Genomic DNA, 18036 nt, shown 5'->3' on the forward strand with positions numbered 1-18036 from the left:
CATGTTTTTTCCTGTCTTCATGTTTTTTCCTGTCTTCATGTTTTTTCCTGTCTTCTTGTTTTTCCTGCCTTCCTGTTTTCATGCTCCAGACCTACCATATCCAGAGGTCTGAAGACGTGGTGCACCAGCTCCTCGGACGACGGACTGGCGATCGTGGATTTCAGCCGAGCCTGGAGGAAAAACCACAGCTAGTCGTTACATCTGGAGGCTCAGCAGCCGATAAATGGTGAGTCCAGTAAAAACACGAACCAGCAGGCAGAAACTGTATTTAAACTTCTGGAAGATGTCGATGAACTCGTCCTCTGACGGCGGCCGGGCTTTTTCTGCCAGCAGATCATCTGGAAACCAGTAAACAAGCCAGTTATTCCCACTCTGAGGGGAAGCTTTTACTTTGAAAAGAATCAGGCGGCGTTTACCTTCAGCAGTCTGCTTCTTGCTTTTCTTCTTCTTTTTCTTCCTCAGGGTCAGGATGTTTGATGCTTCGGCCGTCTGCTGCAGCTTCCCCATGAACGACTCGATGTCGTCGAAGCAGTGGTTCAGGATCGTCTGAGGTACGAGAGGCACAACGTTATTCACTCTGTTGGGGAACAAACACTGCACTGCAAAAACACAAAGTCTTACCAAGTATTTTTGGTCTAGTTTATTGCAAATAAGACAAAGCAAACTTACAGAACAGCTTGTTTTAGGTAAATAAGTCCTTAATATTTATGAACAACTAAAAGTCCCAATGGAAGATTATTTTTCTCATTGGAAAAATGTCTTGTAAATATAGCTAATACTTTCTAAGCTAAATATTTAGCTTTCTAACAGTTTGAAAACTTGCTAAAATATTTAGTTTTGAGCTAAATATTTTGTTTTGAACTGACATGTCTTGATCAAAATGCAACTTTATAGCACATGATTTTCTTAATCTTTGACTGTTGGTGTAATTTATTTACACATTTTTGTATTTCAAGTCAATAATTCCTTAATATTGATGAAAAGGTTTTCGCTCAGATTATTACAGTTATAATATGGAAAAATGTTTTGTTATAAGTGGAGCTAAAACTTTTGAAGTATTAAGGAATTGTTGACTTAAAACAAGCTCCTATATCTTGTTGAAAAGTTACTATAAGTTAGTTTAGTCTAATTTTAAGTATAAAACCATATTTGCCTGAGAAACCAGTAAGTCCTTGTTAAGGTTTTGTGTTTTTGCAGTGTAGAAGAGAGGAAATGAAACGGGAGCGTACCACTTCTCTCTCTGCACGCAGGAAGGAGATGTCCGGCCCGTTTGGTCCGTTTGCTGTGGAATCGGTTCAGTTATGATTCTTTTAATCAGGTTTAGATTCACTGCTGACACACAGACGGACGCCGCCGTTTTGTCTCTTACCTTTCAGTCCAGGGTAGGGCGGCGGGTTGACCGGCGGCGCGTTGGGCGCGTACGGGAACGGAGGGCTCGGGATGTCGTACGGCTCGTACATCTTCCCTTCGCTCTTAGGATTCCTGCCGGAGACGAGAGGCGACTTTTAAATCCTCGGCTTCAGGAGCCGTTTGTGGGCGGCTGCCCAGAGCGGCGCGTGCTGTAGGGCGGCCCATCCACCAGAATTTAGTTTGTAAACTAAACATTTATCTTCCTAACTGCGTATTTAGTTTGTAACTAAATATTTTAACTAAAATTTTTGTTAGTAATAAAATATTTAGTTTATTTTCTAAATATTAGCTTGGTAACTAAATACTAATTTAAGCTAAGCCTTTAGCTTGCTAACAATATATTCAGTTTTGAGAAATAGATATTTATTTTCCAAACTAAATGTTTATTTTGCAAAACTAAATATTTAGCTTGCTAACACAATATTTAATTTGTGAACTAAATATTTAACTATCACTATTAGTGAGATAGGGCTGCACAGTGGCACAGTTGGTAGAGCTGTTGCCTTGCAGCAAGAAGGTTCTGGGTTCAATTCCCAGCCCCGGTCTTTCTGCATAGAGTTTGCCTGTTCTCCCTGTACATGCATGGGTTTTCTCCAGGTACTCCAGTTTCCTCCCCCAGTCCAAAAACATGTCAGGTTAATTGGCCTCTCCAAATTGCCCCTAGGTGTGAGTGAGTGTGTGTGTGTGTGCATGGTTGTTTGTCTCTGTGTTGCCCTGTGACAGACTGGTGACCTGTCCAGGGTGACCCCACCTCTCACCCGGAACGTTAGCTGGAGAGGCACCAGCACCCCTCCTGACCCCACTAAGGGACAAGGGTGTAAAGAAAATGGATGGATAGTAATTCATTTATTAAATGTATTTATGAAACTTTTTTGAATATTTTATATTTGTTAATTTTTAGCTACATGTTTATAGTATTATAGTTACTTTCACGTTGTTTCATATAAAATAACAGAATAAATAAAATCTATGGAGCTACATGATGATGTAAATGATGCTCGTCGGCCCCGGGAACCAACCGGGTAGCACCGCCCCTGCTGGGCTCCTCCAGGGGTTAAAGGTCAAAGCTGCTGTTTGTTGTGTAAATGCCCTTCGGCGAGGGCTGAAGAGTCAAATACGAAGTCAAAGACACACAACACAAATTCTCCTCTGTGAATATTTAAATCAGGTGTCCAAAGTGCGGGTCGGGGGCCTTTTACGGCCCTCAGAAGGATTCTTGGCGGCCCTTCATCACAGCTCATGCAGCTGATGCAGATTTAAAACAATGTTGAGGTGAAGTTTTCACTGATATCAGGTAAAGCAAAGCAAAGTTTTCATCCAGGTTTCTGCTTTGAATTTAATTTATTTTAATGATAAAAGCTAAAACGCTGAGCGTTTTAGTTTAATAAAGTCATCAAAATGAAGCCAGACTGAGTCATATTCTGTTCTTGTTGCTAAAAAGATTTTAAAAAAAGTTCAGAAGAAAATTAAAAATGTAGCATATGGTTTACTTCTCTTTTGTTTCCTTTAAATCTGTCAAACCTGAAGGAGGCTTTTTGTTTTCAATTTATGATTTACACATTTACAGAAATACACATTTTCTGGATTTAGTGTTTAGTTTATTGTTTAACTAGCTGGTCAAAATAAAAAAGCTCTTAAAATTTTATTTCAACTTGACATTTTTGGCCTAAAAAGTTTGGACTCCCTGATTTAAATGCAAACCATTTAATCTTATAAGCAGAATTACTGCTAAAAAACGAGTAAAAGAAATAAAATAAAATAAAAAAAGAAGCTTGAAGTTAACTTTTAGACATTTAAATCTCACATTTTAATAAATCCTACCTAATAATTCCCTCTTTTCTGGATGAATTTGATAGAAATGTGGGTTTCTGTCTGTCTTACCGTGTTCGTTTTGCCCTTGGAGCGTCGGTGAAAGCGAAGCCAGTGGGAGCAGGTGATCCTGTCAGCAAACTGGCCTCGCTCTCACTGTCACACCTTCTTAAGTTATGCAGAAACCGGTAAAACGGGTCTGTTTCTGTCTCAGCTGTTTACATTGTCCTGCTGCGTTTCTGCCGCCCTGCCGGCCTTTTCAGCGCCGTGGACGGAAAATGACAGAACATCAAAATCGACCCGCATCCATCGCCGCTTTACTCTGAGAAAAACTGAAGCTAAGCCTGGTCCTCGTCTGGTTTCCACTAGAAACATACACAGAAACTAAACTCACCTGAAACAGAAGTGGGCAGATAACCCAGAAACTAAACTCGAGTTAGAGTAAAAAAGTATCTGGTGAAAAGTTTACTCAACTACTGAGTAACTGATCAATTATCAATCATTTAATATTTAAATCACCAGAAGAACCAAAATACAAAGTTAAGTGGAAATTTTGGTATTTTAAGGATGAAAATGACAATAATTGGTTTAAAGTGTGTCTGAGTCTGGTGAGTTTCTGGTTGTTTTTCATTCAGTGGGAGAAAATCCAGACATTTTATCAAGAGTAGAAAGTACTGCATAATAAAAATACTCCTAAAAGTACATTTTGTTCCAAACTTCACTGAAGTAGATGTAACTAGTTTCTACCCAGCTCTATCGTTATTATTTTAACTTGTTTTAGGAAATATTGATTAAAAATCTGGCTGAATATTTCACTTATAACAAGACATTTTCCCATATTATAATTGAAATAATCTGCCAGTGGGACTAATTATTTTTTAAAATAAATATTAAGGAATTATTGACTCAAACTGAAAAGTTGCTTTTAATTTAGCTTTTAGTCTTTAACCAAAAATTCAAACAAGCTGAAAGAAATTCATTTGGAAACTTTTTTTATTTTGACTGATTTTGTTATTTTATTTTATTATTATTGTTCTACATTTGATTTTGTTATGTGATTATGTTATTTATATTAATTATTTACATTCTGGTCTTTAAAATACCAAAATATCCACATAAGTTTATTTTTAATTTGTCTAATGATGTAATGATTAAACATAACATCATTAATGTTTTATCATTTTATCAGAACTTGTATCAGAAAGTATTTGATACCAAATACATTTTTATTTTTTTAGTACTGAACCCATTTCTGGTTTTGATATTTATACTACACTGAAAAAACAAACAGGTGATCCAACTAAAAAAAAACGGAGTTAATTTGTTACAGTAATTAAATTAAGTATTTCTTTAACAGTTGTCATGTTAAAGAAACAGGAATAAATTAAGTTTGACAAACTTATTTTTATTACATGTAACAAATTAACTCGTATTTTTAGCTCCATTCTCTTTTTTCAGTGTATAAACTAGATAAAAATATTTGGTAAAAGTTTGTGTTTTTGCAGTTTTGCGTTAATTTGAGAGAGTTTATCTCCATGTCAACAGTAGAAGTGAAATCAAAACCTAGATTAGATCTTTAGGAGTTTTTATGACATCAGATGTTTTCCAGGATTTTCCCTCCATATATTTCGTACCTTTCGGCGTCGGGAGCCATCTTGCTGCTGCTGGAGACTTCGGAAACGGCACCTTTAATGTCTTCACAGATCAGCTCTGCCTGTGGGAACAACCAGCGTCAGTGAGGGAAGTCGAGCAGAGCCGGCCGCCGCCGCCGCCGCCGCCGCTCCTACCTGCATCGGTTCGCAGTTGAAGAAGTGAATGTCTGGCTTCTTCTGATTGGCGCGCTGGCAGATCAGCAGCAGCAGCGAGGGGAAGTGCTTCACCGTGTCAATGGTGTCGCAGCGGTAGATGTCTCGGAATGAGTAACGCTCCAGTTCATCCTATATGAAAACACACTTCAGTTGGAGAAACTTCTGCATATGCGAGTTAAACAGCTGCTTCAGGCCTCCACACCACCAGGGGGCTCCCAAGAGCAACAACATACCATCGAATAATACAAACTAAATGCTATTAGTCAGGGAAAAACTATCTCTATATATTTTTTGTATTTGGTACACAAATAATAGATTAATCTCTTGCTGCTGTTCCCATTGGCCATAAAATTGAGCAAATTAAAATTATGAAAATAAATTCTCTAATTGGAAACACGGCAATTTAGAAAAAGCTCACAATTTTCAGTACAAAGTTTATGAAGTGTTTTTTCAGCTGTATTGGTGTATTTTGCAAAACTGCAATTGAAACACTTTTTTCGCATCACTTGAGTCACATTATCAGCAGCTGGATATTACTACTGCCAGAAATGACAAAGAAGACGACAGGAAGTAGTGGGAAGATGACGGTACAGCACGGTTTAGTTACTTATTGCATGAACAAAAGAATTAAGGTGTGATTTTAATTGCATTTCTTACTTAATGGAAACACCGCAATGCTGAAATTGTGTTTTTTCGACATTAGTGGGATATCGACAAACTTTTGCGCACATTTGTAACGGAAACACAGCAACTGTTTGTGAAATATAAGTTATGAAACATGGTAACTTATTTACTGTAAATTTAATGTAAGTGTATTACATATAGAGTAACTGAGGAATGATAAAGCATCTGGTGTTGACATCCTGGTACAGGGGCCCCAATGAAAATCGGCTTGGGCCCCAGAGAGACTTTGGCCGGCCCTGGAAAAATAGGAGAATTAGGAAACATTTTGAATGAAACATTTCCATCCATTTGGCTGATGATTTGATGTAAAGTTGAAGAACTCGTATTTAGTCCTTCTGCTTCCTCATTTTTTCCAAATTATAACACTTTCTGTGAAACTACCCCACAGCATGACGCCACCACCACTTTGCTGCACAGTCAGTGAAGGGATTTAGGCCTGAAAGCCAAACATGGAAGTCTGAGTCAGATGGTTGAAACTTGGATATAACTGGATGATCCAACAGGACGATGGTCCCAAACACATCTGAGTAAAAATAATAATATTCATGTCCTTTGCTAAAAGTTCACCACTAACCAAGACGTTTAAACAAACTGATTAAAAATTCAGCTAAAATCAGACCAGAAGGAGCCGAGTTTACTGACTTTGACAAGGACTCTGGTTTTCAATGAGCAGCTTCCCTAAAAAAGCTGCAGGAAAAACAGCAAACAGAGCAGCTGTCTCCATCGGCGTTACGCCTGAAGGGCTGCTGGTGTTTTAACTCCCTCACATTTCATTCACTTTAGATTAAAACTTCATTTCTGCTGCCAGTCTGCAGTGAAACTGATGTGGAAACGAACAACAGTTTGTGACGTTTAAATCTCACACTCAGCTGCTGAATTCATGTCTGACACAGATCCACTCTGAGGATCGTGTTCCTCACATATGGAACACCAAAAGAACCAAAAAATTAGCAAAATCTCATGTGTCTTTCATACACTGCAGTTGTATGTAAATAAACCAAATATCCAGCCAATCACAGACAGATAGTTTTCATTCAGCTGTTAAAACGCCTGGGTGGACCTAGCCCCACCTTCGAGGCGCAGCTCCTCAGACTAGCCAGCAGCAATTAGCAAACAGCTGGTGGGCTCATTATGTTAGGTGGAGCTTCAGAAAGAGGCAGAAGTATTTAAAGAGACAGTCGCCCAATTTCAAGGAGTTAAATCAGGAAGTAAAATTTATTTTGAGTCATATTTGATATTTATAGTATTTTTATATCAACTGAAGGAAACTTGTAAACACAATTGTGCTATAAAATGGCTCCATGTGCCTGGAAAACACGACGCTGCCCCTTTAGTGGAAACATCATAATTCTAAATCTGTGTTTTTTCGATGTCAGCAGAATATAGACACAGATTTGTGCAGGTTTCAGACGGACACGCGGCTCGTGCCTCACCTCACTGCTGGCGTCTCGGAAACGAAGCGAGTTGCTCCCGATGTCCAGCAGCATCTTCTGGCTCCACAGTTTGTTGTTGTCGGCCAGGAAGGAGAGGCGGGCCTGCGCCTCCTCCACGCCCTGGACGTTCCCGTCCTGCAGCGAGAACGTCAGCAGGTGCTGCAAAAATAAAAACAGATAAAGTCAGAAAGTTCATCTCGCATCATTTCTTCCAGCAGAGTCTGGTAGCAAATTATTACATTTACTCAGTTACATTAACGGGTAACTTGTTTTGTACTTTTAGAAGTATTTTACCTCACTGTACTTTATACTTTTACTTGAGTTATTTTATTCTGAAGTATCTCTGCTTACTTGAGTAAAATTTCTGAATTCTGAATGAAAAACAAACATGTTTCAACCACCAGACTCATACCTGCAGTTTCTGTTACAGTTTCATGAGTTTTATTTAGAAAGAAACTGATTTGGAAACATTTTCTTTTGCCTGATTTTTAATTTTTTTTTTTACTTATATGAATTATTGTCCTTTTCGTCCCTAAAATACCAAAATTTCCACTTAACTTTATATTTTGGTCTGTCGGATGATGTAATTCTAAAACATTAAATGATTGATAATTTGATCAGTTACTTTTTACCAAATACTTCTTTACTCTTGAGTATTTTCTTGGCTACTTTATACTTTCTTCTACTCTTAGTGAGTAGTTTTTTGTGGCCGTATGGAAAATACTCACGTTTACCAGATGTTTCATGACTCGCGTCATCTTCTTGCCTGGAGGAAAGACAGAAAATGAATCTCAGAGCTTTGAACAGATTTTTCTAAACCTGATGTTAAATCTCTAAACAGCGGCTTCATTCAAATCAACCTCCGATTGTTTTCCGCCTGCCAGCCGAGCCGCCTCCGCCTGTGAGCCGCCCAACCAGTCCGGCCACCGCGCAATCTCACCGTCTATCTGCTCCTGCAGCCGCTCACAGAGCAAACACTCAGCTCCTTTTACACTTTCTGACTCCATCAGAGGAATTAAACTAGGTACAGAGCTCAAGTACTCTGGAAATGTCAGTACATCCAGTTTAGTCAGTAAAGTTTGACATTCCAGGTTAGAAAGATAAGAACAAACCAAAGGGTTCTTCCCGCTCTCCTTATTAGCTGTTCTTGTTCAATCGGTAATAATTTGACAGTCAGGTTTCTCTGTGAATCAACTGGACCTGAAGTGATGGATGAACTCACCTGTAGCGGCTGCGTCTCCTGCGGCTGACGGGTTTGCTGTGAGCCGGAGACCGCCGGCGCGTCTGCGTCAACGCAGAGGTGTGTCCCATCCCGCCCAAACAGCCGTACCTAGGAGATGAAAATATTTACTTTGGATCACCTGAGCCAGGAACAGCTACATCCTCAGCAAATAAGACGGCTTTGTTTATTTAAAAATACATTAAAATTAGGCTCTTTCAATGAGCATAAATCAAGGAAAATCTGTAAAATAACCAACCAAAGAACGTTCAGTTGCTTTTATTGAACAGGAACCCAAACATCGACCGAACCGGGTTTGGTTCTGAGTTTGATCCGATTTTCAACCCAACAGTTAAAGTGAATATTTTCTATGTTTAAAGCCAACAAGAAAAATAATAACTTGTTACGAAACAAGTAATATAAGTTAACTAAGTAACTATTAAGTAATTTGGAAAACTGCACCTCTTAAGCGACAGTGAACTGTCACCATGGCAACAGAAAGTGACGCAGGAGCGTTCAGGCGCGACTTTATTGCAGTGAACTTTGCCTTATAAATATATATAGTTTCAGCCATGTCCCTCTGAAATAGTTATGTTTTGCTGAAAAGGGTTAAAGTTTATAAGGGATTTTTTAATGTCAAACATATATTTGAACATGAATCTAATTTAAACAGGTGATCTATTTTTATTGTTGTATTAATTAAGAAAAATGTTTTTTTTATATATATATAAATACCAGATGCCAGTCATAATAATTGAATAGTTTTTGTAAGTTGAGAAATGTAAATTATATCACATTATATCGATCACAGTCTTGTGTATTGAATCAAAATGCATGTGGAAATTTGCCTTTGGTGATTAAAAACACAATACACAACAGCTCTATTGTTAACATTGATTTAAATGTTATTTAACCAACTGATTACCAATTTATGTATTTATTTTTTCTGTCTTTTGCTTTTTGGTCACTCTTAATATTTTACAGTTTTTTTTTTAAATTATTTTAAGTATTTGAGGGGATGAATGCTTCCAAACAAACCGACACAAAGTGAAGAACTGATGTAAACATAAACCATTTATTATGTCTTATAATAACGACACTTATTTGGTTTAAAGATCTGCTTCAGTTTTGTGTTTTATGTCTCTTTGTGAAACTGAATCAGCTTTTTCTCAGGTGAAACATTTAACTGAACACAACCTTGAACAAGCAGCGTCACGCAGTTTAAAACTCAATATTTACTCAGTAAAACATGAAGAATGACGGATTATAACAAACAAACGTTTTGGCTTTATGATGTAGCTTCAGTTTGTTGGGGAGTTCATTATTGTTAGAAAGGTCTTGCCATATTCAATTGTTGATTATTGCCATTAATGTTTTGCCGTATAAGTTCATTCCTATCATTTTCTTTTTTGTTCATTTTTTGTTTTGATTTTTTAATCGAATTCGATTCAAATTCAAAATTATTTTATTGATCCCAAATGGAGGTTAAATGTTGTAACTCATTTTAATTCAAATAATTGGTGATGACTGTTGGCAGGAAAGAGCTCCTATAGAAGTCTGTATTACAGCGACCTTGAAGAAGCCTCTGACTGAAGAACGTTTTGTAGTTCAACTCAGATTTTATCCGACAGAACAAGCGGACATGCATAAACTGGAAGAAAAAAACGTATTTCAACGTTCCTACAATAAAAATCTGAAAAGTGTGGCATGACTTTGTGTTTACAGACTCAGACTGGACAGAGATGGTGAGTTTTTGGGCGTCAGCTACAAGAGTTGTAGAATTAATTTTACTTTTAAAAAGTAAACCCTTTAAAATCTTAACGTGTTTTTTTAAAAAATAATCTTTTAATTTGTCTATAAACTGTAAAATCAAATTTACCAACATTGTTGATAAAGAAATATAAAACGTTTAAATCTTCAGACTGCTAAAATTCAAGCATTTTAAACAGTTGAGTTTAAGATCAGAGTAAATATTCTGACTAATCATCTGCAATTAGTTTTGTTTGGTGGTATCAGAGTAAAGGGGCAGAATTCAAATACACACCACACTTTTCAGGTTTTGATTGATAAAATATCTTGACGAAATTAACCTTTTTCCATTCTGCTTTGTAAATGTGCAGGATTTTATGTTGGTTTATCATATAAAATAATAATAAACCACTATTTTACCGGCGCCCAGTGGAGGGCGCTCTAAGCTTTAGAAGGGAATCACCTTGAGTCAAAAACTTAAGTTTTGATTCGGGTTGAATTGAGAGATTTTTCTCTCATTTGAACTCTACTTTGAAACAAAACGTTAAATATGTGGGAGATTAATTTTATATTATAATTTCCCATAAACGTTTCAGCTGAAAAAGTCCAGAGCTTTGGGTCTCATAAGGATGAATCCTCTGGAAAAGTGTCATTCAGAAAGTTTTTGTTGTTAAAATTACGCTCAGTAGTCTGGAGGTAAATTATTAAAATTAATTTTACAGTCTGTACCGGCCTCTGTTTTCCTCCAATGGGAACTGTTTGGGCGGAGTCACGCCACGTAAGGTTAAACAGTTGACTTTAGTGTGAGGACATTTGGTCAACCTCGGAGAAGATTTACCTGTGATTAGAGGTAATTAATGAGTATTTATTGGGTTAATTAAGAGGTTTTGCCTCGCCTCTTTAAAGGGGAACTTACTCAGTTGTTTTCTGTTTTATTTACCTCAAGAGCAGGCGGCATACGTGGCATCCTGTGTGTGTGTGTGTGTGTGTGTGTGTGTGTGTGTGTGTGTGTGTGTGTTGTTATTGCTACTTCAGATTTGTACTATTATTTTAACAAAGTATGACCAAGTATGGCACTAAATATGGAGAAAAATCACTAAAGATACAGCAAACTGAAATGAAATGAGAGTGGTAGACTATTGAAATGTTCTTTTAAAACAGTTTTAACTGTTACGTTCTCACTGTTTTTCTTTATTCTACCCTAACCCTGACTGAAAACACCGACACGTGTTGGAAAATTAAATCCTAATCTCTCAAAGTGTTTACGGCTCATTCAGGTTTGTTATCGGCATCGGAATTTAACCTTTAAGTGACAGAAAGCAGCGTGTGTAATTTATTTACGTCTAGTCTGTGACCGGTGAGCTGGATACACATCAACTGGATAAGTAGCAAAATTCTCTTTGGTTTTTATTATTTGTGTATTAATAGATTTATTTATTTGATTTGATTTTTTAGCACAATTAGTTTTTATTGATAATATTCAGAGGGGAGATGAGAAGGAGGGAATAAAAACATTCAGCAAATGAGTCAAGGCTGGGAATCGAACCCGGGACTTCGGCATGGAGTATTAGCTTGGACATGAGTATGTAGCCCTCTTCATCCGTTCCGTGCGGACCTGAACGCATCTCCGCCTGTTTGTTGCATCAGCGGAAGAGAGGCAGGAGCCGGAGCCCACGTCCTGCTGGGTGGGAAGAACACGCGGGTAAACTTATGTCTCTTTAATAGCTTTTATTCTTAAACTGTAACATTTATAGCGCTGCTTGCTTAATGTTCGCTTCGAACTGTGACGACAGACGTTGGCGCGCGGGTTTTGTGTGAACGTGGCGGTTGAATTAGTAGCCGCACGTGCGCGAGCGAAAGGATAACGGCTGATTTCTCTGATGTTTCCGCATGTTCTCTACCTGTTTGCTAACAGTGTTAGCTGCTGCCTATCAGGCGGATTTGTGTTCTGTGTTGAAAGCTGTAGATGCTCCTGTTCGTGTGTGTTGTTATGGTGACCAAGATATCTGGTCAGGTTATTGTTTTTTATTACTGTCTCACAGTTAGCTGAAGCATGAGGAATTTACATTTACGATGTAAATCCCCTAATCTGGGATTATCCTAAACCAGGCAAATAGACTTATCTTTACTCGCCGGCTGGTTGGGTGGTTGGCATTGTAGTTTCACACTCACCTCAACATGCCTTTACATCCCTGTCCTGTTTCTGTACGTTCTCATTGTGTATTAGCGATGCAAGATATATCGGCAACAACATCGGCATGTGTTCGATAGGTAAACCTAGGCCGATAGTAACGGTTTTTTCCGTCTTGTTTGTGTTTCTATAGGAGGAGGCACTGTTGCCAACTGCTGAGAAAAACAGTAGCTATTGGTAGCCTATAAAAGTCCGAAAAAATAATAATAATAAAAATGATTCTGTGAATGTTCATATTGGATTTTGAGTTTGAGCTGCCTCCGACTTGCCTGCCCAGAATTCTGACTTCTGAAAATCGACTTTCATAGATAAATTATTATTATTATTAAAGTAAATTTCTCCCAAAAAACAAATAATTCTTGATTAATTGCAGAAATTTTCTAGAAAAAAACTTTTGACTTTGAAAAGTTGAAAAAAAAAATTTAAATTAACCCTTACATTTTCAGATTAACTTCAGATTTATTTATTTATTTATTTATTTATTTATTTATTTTTAAAAAAGCTTGGAAATTTCTCAGACTGAAAAATAAATAATTTGCTAGAAAGAAACCTAAAATTTTGAGATTAATCTCAGAAATTTTTTGGAAAACACGTGGAAATTTCTAAGTTTGAAAAGTCAAAAATTTGCCAGAAAAAAATTCAAACTATTTAGAAAAAACTTGAAAATTTATGAAAATTTGGAGGTGTTTTACTACTTTTTAAAACTATATATCTACAACGGGCCTAATATGGCAGCGTGTTTAAGTACCTCGACATGAGAGCATTAATAAGAGTGGGGTTTATTTCTGTAAGAAGCATGCAGCATTGTTTCAGTGCAATGATGATTAAAGTCTGTTTTTCTGGAGTTGCAACCCAGACTTTGCATTAGAGAGCCGTAGATTTAATATTATTTCTCTGTTATGCGTCTGTTGGTTTAGCGTAAATCCTCCTGTTAGCGTTTTCTGCTCCATTTGGTAACAAAGTCCTCGGGCTCTGGTCAGTTCTTCAAACCGATGAGGCACACCCAGTACCGGTTAAATCCTCTAAAATGATTCATGTGTTCACGTCTGAAGGCCGGGTGTTTGCTAGCATCTGCTGAGCAGGCGTCGCGACGTTTGGTGGTTTTATCATCCGCTCTGTTCCCAGATGGAGAAGCAGCCTCTGCCAGATGACGGTGATAAGACGGGAGCGCCGGACCCAGACGGCGGCGGCGACGCCGTGCAGCCGGCCGCCTCCGAGGCTCCGTCCCGGGCCGGATGGAACAGCAAGGTGGAATATTTTTTAGCCCAGGTGGGATTCAGCGTCGGCCTGGGAAACGTCTGGAGGTTTCCGTATCTGTGCCACCAGAACGGAGGAGGTGAGGAGATGTGACTCTCATCTGGAGGAAGAGCCGCTCCGGCTCAGGTTTATTTGAGCTGAAACAATGTTGCATCTAAAAGAAACTGTTGTCCTCCCCACTGGCTGGTCCACCAGTTTAACATTTAAAACCAAAAATACAAAGAAACATCTAAAACCAACTTCAGAACAAGATTTCAAAGAGTTCATCTGTAAAACTGCTATTACAAAGAAACTAAGTTTGAACTGTAAAACAGAACAACAAAAGGTGCTGCACTGCAAAAACTAAAAATCTTACCAAGTATTTTTATTTAGTTTCTTCTGCAAATATCTTAGTTCACATGAAATAAAACTAACCTACAAGTAACTTTCCATCAAATCTCGGGGCTTGTTTTAGGTGAGTAATTCCTGCATATAGATTTTAAAAAGTAGTTTCCACTAGCAGATTATTTCACTGATGACTTGGGAAAATGTCTTGCTACTGAGATAATTCATTAATCATGTAGTGGATGTTTCCTGCTGAGGCGTTCAGTGACGTTTTATTGTGAAACAGAACAGTTTTTCTCTAAAGCCCTGAGACGTTTTCTTTTCTATTTAACTTAAGGCGATTCCACACTTTTAAAACTTTTTGTCTCTTTCTTTCTCTTTTTGTTTCTCTGCTAACTGCCGTTAGCATTCGTCAACAGTTGCTTTGCGCAACACAAATAATCATCTGGCCGAAACACGGCACGCTAAGTAGTAGAACATAACCTGACTGAGCCTAAATGATTAATTTTGATGGGTAACACAAATAAAGTTATTAATGCAAGTTTTGATTCACACAGCAAACAAAAACAATAACAGCCATAAAACTCTTGTTTGTACGAAGTCATTGCAGGTTTTAAACCGGATTGGTTAGTTTGTCCTCAGGCGGTGAATGAAGGTGTGATGACATTAATGCATGTGTTCATAATTCAGCAGCATGTTCAGACAAACAGGATCTGATCAGAGGAAAGTCGTTTACATTCATTTTCACAGATTTACAAATTTTCCTGAGCTTCAAAATGAAGTTGGGAATCCAGAACAAATCCCAGATATCAGGAAAAAACCTATTTTGTTTTCAATTCAAATCGCATGAAGTCGGTTTTGGTCCAATTCCAGGACAGAAAACGGTCGTAACTTTTCTGTTATTCTGCAGCCAGAAGCTGTTCGTAACCTCTGCAGTCTTTTCAGCTCCGTGTTCATCACATCTGCTTTCGGCCGCCTCTCTCCAGGAGCCTTCCTGCTGCTCTACGTGTTGCTGATGCTGGTTGTGGGAATCCCGTTGTTCTTCCTGGAGCTGGCGGCCGGCCAGGACATCCGGCAGGGAAGCATCGGAGTCTGGAAGTACATCTCTCCCAGGCTGGCGGGAATCGGTTACTCCAGCTGTGTGGTAGGGAAACCTACCGACGTCTGCAACGCAGCGAGAAGCATCTGGATGAAAAGTTTATTATTCTGATGAAATACGAGCAGAAAAACACCAAGAGAACATCTCTGATTTATCACTTATCTGGAAATCCATCCAGATATCTAGTTTTCACCACCAGGATCATGCTAGCATAGCTTGCTTTCTGTTAAAAAAGTAACAATTCAAAAATGACTCAAAATAAAATGTTACTGATATTTGAGCATTCTGAGTGGATTGTCAGGATGAGGATTTGGGTTCTCTACAGAGTTTTGTTTTTTCCTGCAGGTCTGCTTCTTCGTGGCGCTCTACTACAACGTCATCCTCGCCTGGAGCCTCTTCTACCTCGGGAACTCCTTCCAGTACCCGTTGCCTTGGCAACAGTGTCCCGAACACGGAAACGTAACGGGTAAAAACACAAAGCAGTGAAGTTCCCGGCCAGGAGGAGCTGGTTGGTTTCTGACGGTGAGGCGTCTGTTTTGGCTCCAGAGAAGGAATGCGAGGCGAGTTCCCCGACGTCGTTCTTCTGGTACCGCAGAGCGCTGAACATCACCGACTCCATCGACCAGGTGGGATCCTTCAACCCCTACATCGTGGGCTGCCTGCTGGCCGCCTGGACCATCGTCTGCCTGGGGATGTTCAAGGGCATCAAGTCCTCCGTCAAGGTCACTCACCAGCTTCCTCCTTCAAGCTGAAGCGATTCTGTTGGAAGCTTCTCCGTTTCAGTTCTGTGTTTGGAAAGTGCTTGATTTCTTCATCAAGTCCTTGAAAGTTCTTAATATTGAAACTTCATTAAGTAGAATCTAATGTTTGGTTTAAACTTAAATTTATAAAACCCGCATTGAGCTGAAACTAGATATTTAAAAACACTTCATTTTTCTCACTGTTGGAGTTAAATCTGACTAAACTTTTCTTGTTTTAACTCAGAATCACCTAAATTATCTCTATTTGCTAACTGCCCGAAAACTTTACACAACTTTTATCTAAAGATATTTTTGTAAGTATCTCAGCCCAGAGAGATTTAAAAACATTTAGTCGTGTTTTAGTTGACCTTTTCCTGCTGTGGAACGCAGAGTGCTGTTATTAACGGTAATAAATTATAAAATATGAATTGAAACTGCATTTTTTTAGTTTATTTGTGGTGTTTTTATCTCCAAAATGTGGAGCTGGAAAAGTTTGAAAACTTACCTAGAAATCAGGCACCCAGGAGTTTGGAAACATTTCAGATAATTAAAACAAAAACCTGATCAATAATTATTGATATCGACCGATATGAAGGGCTTGACCCGTTTTTAGGCTTCAGTTTAACTAAATATTTGATGGATAAACCGCTAAACCCAGCTAGCAGGAGCTAATGCTAAGCTGCTAACACATAGAAGCTAACGGCAGCAGCTAAACCTTTCAGCCGCTCGAATCGACACCTGGCAGGTTTTCCAATAATCGATCAGATTGATGTTCTGTTCGGTTCCAGGTCATGTATTTCTCCTCCATCTTCCCCTACGTGGTTCTGGTCTGCTTCCTGATCCGCAGCCTCAAGCTGGACGGCGCCGCAGAGGGAATCGCCCACATGTTCTACCCCAAGGTACTGCCCGGCCCGACCGGCGTTTCCCTTGGCCGACCTTTGACCTGTCGCCGTGTGCTTGCAGCTGTCGATCTGGGCGGACATCCAGGTGTGGCGCCAGGCGGCCACGCAGGTGTTCTTCGCTCTGGGCCTGGGCTTCGGCTCCATCATCGCCTACTCCTCCTACAACCCCAAGAACAACAACTGCCACCGCGACGCCTTCACCGTCTCCTCCATCAACTTCCTGACCTCGCTGCTCGCCACGCTGGTGGTGTTCGCCGTGCTCGGCTTCCGCGCCAAGAAAAGGGTCATGACCTGCGTGGCCAGGTGGGGTCAGAGGGCAGAGGGGGGCGGGGCAGGTCGGCCATATCGGTTTCCTTTCCTCACTTTTTATTTTTTCGTTTTGCCCTTTTGGATTTTCTTCATTCTAAACTATTTATTTTTTATACTTTATTTCCTTTTTGTTTCCTTTTTTTATTTTTCTTTGTATTCATTTCCTCCTTTTTTGCATTTTTTGTTTTATTTTTTTCAGTTTTTTGTTTTTATTTCCTCTATTCTCTCCATTTCATTTGTTCATTATTTTTGTTAGTTTTTTGCGTTTTTCTGCCTCATGTTTTTATTCTTGTCTTTTTACTTTGTAAGCTTTTCTTTTCGTCTCATTTCCTTCGTTTGTCTCCTGCAGGAACCTGAAGCAGCTGCAGTGGCAGCATCATGCCGACATGCCGACCTTTAACCTTTCTGACCCGGACTCTGTGGACTGGCGGGCCTACAGCTCCTGGTTCAACCAGCATAACGAGACTCTGGCGAATCTGACCGACTGCGACCTGGAGAAGGAGATGCAGACGGTGAGGCGTGGTTTCAGGTTGACCTTTGACCTCTGGACAGCTCTGACGGCGGCTGCGTTTGGTTGCAGGGCGTGGAGGGGACGGGCCTGGCCTTCATCGCCTTCACAGAGGCCATGACGCAGCTGCCCGGTAGCCCCTTCTGGTCGGCGCTCTTCTTCCTCATGCTGCTCAACCTCGGACTCAGCACCATGTTCGGAACCATGGAGGGAATCCTGGCGCCGCTCCGGGACCGCTTCGCCTCGCTGGCCCGCAACAAGACCAAGCTCACTGGTAAACCACCAGTTCAGACTGGGAGAAAACCAGTTCAGACTGGGAGGAAACCAGTTCAGACTGAGGGAAACCAGTTCAGACTGGGAGGAAACCAGTTCAGACTGAGGGAAACCAGTTCAGACTGGGAGGAAACCAGTTCAGACTGGGAGGAAACCAGTTCAGACTGGGAGGAAACCAGTTCAGACTGGAGGGAAACCAGTTCAGACTGGAGGGAAACCAGTTCAGACTGGAGGAAACCAGTTCAGACTGGGAGAGAACCAGTTCAGACTGAGGGAAACCGGTTAAGGCTGGTGGGAACACGGAACTGCCTCGGGGGAAAC

The 18036-nt window shown here is 39.7% G+C and overlaps 2 protein-coding genes across 4 annotated transcripts in view; one reads left to right on the plus strand and one right to left on the minus strand.

The window, feature by feature from the left end:
- The window catches only part of eps8l1b (EPS8 signaling adaptor L1b), a 22432-nt gene extending 14403 nt beyond the window's left edge, over window positions 1-8029 (minus strand). The window contains 10 exon segments of the mRNA XM_015038775.1: window positions 96-170; window positions 250-338; window positions 417-546; window positions 1230-1282; window positions 1370-1482; window positions 4854-4933; window positions 5007-5156; window positions 7145-7303; window positions 7873-7910; window positions 8005-8029. Of these exon segments, the coding sequence (XP_014894261.1) occupies window positions 96-170; window positions 250-338; window positions 417-546; window positions 1230-1282; window positions 1370-1482; window positions 4854-4933; window positions 5007-5156; window positions 7145-7303; window positions 7873-7902 (879 nt within the window). The 5' untranslated portion in view covers window positions 7903-7910; window positions 8005-8029.
- The window catches only part of LOC106951328 (sodium-dependent neutral amino acid transporter B(0)AT2-like), a 16799-nt gene continuing 5994 nt past the window's right edge, over window positions 7232-18036 (plus strand). The window contains exons 1-9 of one of the 3 annotated variants that reach the window (XM_015038778.1): window positions 7232-7300; window positions 13429-13639; window positions 14871-15028; window positions 15329-15449; window positions 15530-15705; window positions 16512-16622; window positions 16687-16928; window positions 17284-17446; window positions 17515-17716. In XM_015038778.1, the coding sequence (XP_014894264.1) occupies window positions 13429-13639; window positions 14871-15028; window positions 15329-15449; window positions 15530-15705; window positions 16512-16622; window positions 16687-16928; window positions 17284-17446; window positions 17515-17716 (1384 nt within the window). In that variant the 5' untranslated portion in view covers window positions 7232-7300. Of the gene's footprint in view, window positions 7301-10884; window positions 10963-11716; window positions 11815-13428; window positions 13640-14870; window positions 15029-15328; window positions 15450-15529; window positions 15706-16511; window positions 16623-16686; window positions 16929-17283; window positions 17447-17514; window positions 17717-18036 lie in introns of those variants that run through there. The other 2 variants (XM_015038777.1, XM_015038776.1) reach the window with 2 other exon arrangements.

The sequence above is a fragment of the Poecilia latipinna genome, unplaced genomic scaffold (assembly GCF_001443285.1).
Source record: "Poecilia latipinna isolate Pla-1442-1.1 unplaced genomic scaffold, P_latipinna-1.0 Scaffold451, whole genome shotgun sequence".
Taxonomy (NCBI): domain Eukaryota; kingdom Metazoa; phylum Chordata; class Actinopteri; order Cyprinodontiformes; family Poeciliidae; genus Poecilia; species Poecilia latipinna.